Raw genomic sequence first — 1,542 nt, forward strand, 5'->3', positions numbered from 1 at the left:
AAGAGGCATTCTCTCAAATGAGTTTAAATGCATTTTATTTTTAGACAACCTACGTGACATACCTTTTTTCACAAAAACAATGTTTCCACTCCAAATAAATCAACTGTTAAAATAAATGAAGAGCTAAAGATGACATCAGTCTCATTTGTCTAAGTCCTGGTGTTATGCTGATGAAAAGCTGCAGCCAGCCAGTTATCACGACAGGTGCTAGATCCAAAGGAACAGCCAAATTTGTTAACATTTTTCCATTTCTAAACCACCCTTAAAGAAAATCATATATGGGCTCACACCATGCTCACGGTAGTCTAGCAGAACAACCATGCCATCTGGATTCATGTTTTCACCAATAAGAGGCTGACAGTTGTTGAAATTAGCAAGTATGTACTTGATTTGTTCTGCAGCCCCTGTCATAAAACATTTTACTGTTTCTGGTCTCTGTTCTTCAAGTTTCCCTTTGATTGACTTCATGTAATCTTTGATGTACTTCTTGTAAGCTTCTTTTGTGTAACTGGTTTCCTGCAAGTGATAGTTCATGACAATATCGACATCAGTGATTTCTGCGCTTTCTGTACCTTCCTCCTCAGGCCCTTCAGCAGAGGAGGCATTTCCACCAGTGAGCGAGTCATCAATGTTACACTCTGTCCTACTGACCATCTTCCCCTCCACCTCCAGACACAGCCCTTTGGTGACCTGCCTGATCTTGTAGATGTCGGAGAACACCTCAGCATGGTTGATGAGGTCCCGGTAGATGGAGCTGCTGGGAGCTCAGAGCAAGCGCTGTGTAGTCAGAGCGGTGCTGGGCCTGGGGCAGGGGGTGGGGGTGGGAGTCGAGGGAAAGGATGGAAAAGTAACCTGCAGTTTCTTTAACAGGTCAAGGATTATATACCACTTGAAAAGGCAAACTCATGAAAACAATCAATCTGGAAAAATAGCTGTCACTATACATTTAAGGAAATTCTTTATAAGTACATAAATTTGAAGTAGTATATCTGTATATGAATTAGCATAAAATTGAAGTTGTATTGTTTACAATAAGGGTAGAAAAATGCAGTGATACTTATTTAGAAAATCAACTCAAAACATTTTTATCTAATAGTAGTCTAGCTGTTTTCTGGTTTTGTTTCCTATAGTTGAAGAAAATGTCATATTGAATATTTGTGATTTTTTTATATAATTCTGATGACACACAATGAATAGTTTGTCTTTTCCAAGAGGCAGAATTCCCCAAACGCACTGGTTACCTGTTTGTACAATTGTGAGATGTTTATTTATTTGTTTCATACAAAATGGGATTTCTGGCTCATATTAAATTCCAAATCATCTTCCACTTGCATACAACTTAGCATGATCTTAGCATGCTCCCAAAACAATCTGCACTCCATGCAATCACTCAAAGTGAGCACTTGTGTTTATGCTCCTATTCAATTCTAGCTTTCTGTGCTGTTCGGATGTCCTTACCTTGGTCCAGTTTTGAATGAGGCAGACTTGTGTTAGCTGGAGGCATATCTAGGGTTACTATGAATTGCAAATTAATTAATAGAT

At 38.8% G+C, this 1,542-nt stretch overlaps 1 protein-coding gene across 1 annotated transcript; it reads right to left on the reverse strand.

The window, feature by feature from the left end:
* Window positions 1–234: 234 nt before the first annotated feature.
* On the reverse strand, window positions 235–669 carry LOC101326164 (translationally-controlled tumor protein-like). The gene has a single exon (XM_033856373.2). It carries the CDS (start codon window positions 652–654, stop codon window positions 235–237), a length of 420 nt encoding a protein of 139 aa, XP_033712264.1. The 5' UTR covers window positions 655–669.
* Window positions 670–1,542: the final 873 nt, after the last annotated feature.

The sequence above is a fragment of the Tursiops truncatus genome, chromosome 4 (assembly GCF_011762595.2).
Source record: "Tursiops truncatus isolate mTurTru1 chromosome 4, mTurTru1.mat.Y, whole genome shotgun sequence".
NCBI classification, from domain to species: domain Eukaryota; kingdom Metazoa; phylum Chordata; class Mammalia; order Artiodactyla; family Delphinidae; genus Tursiops; species Tursiops truncatus.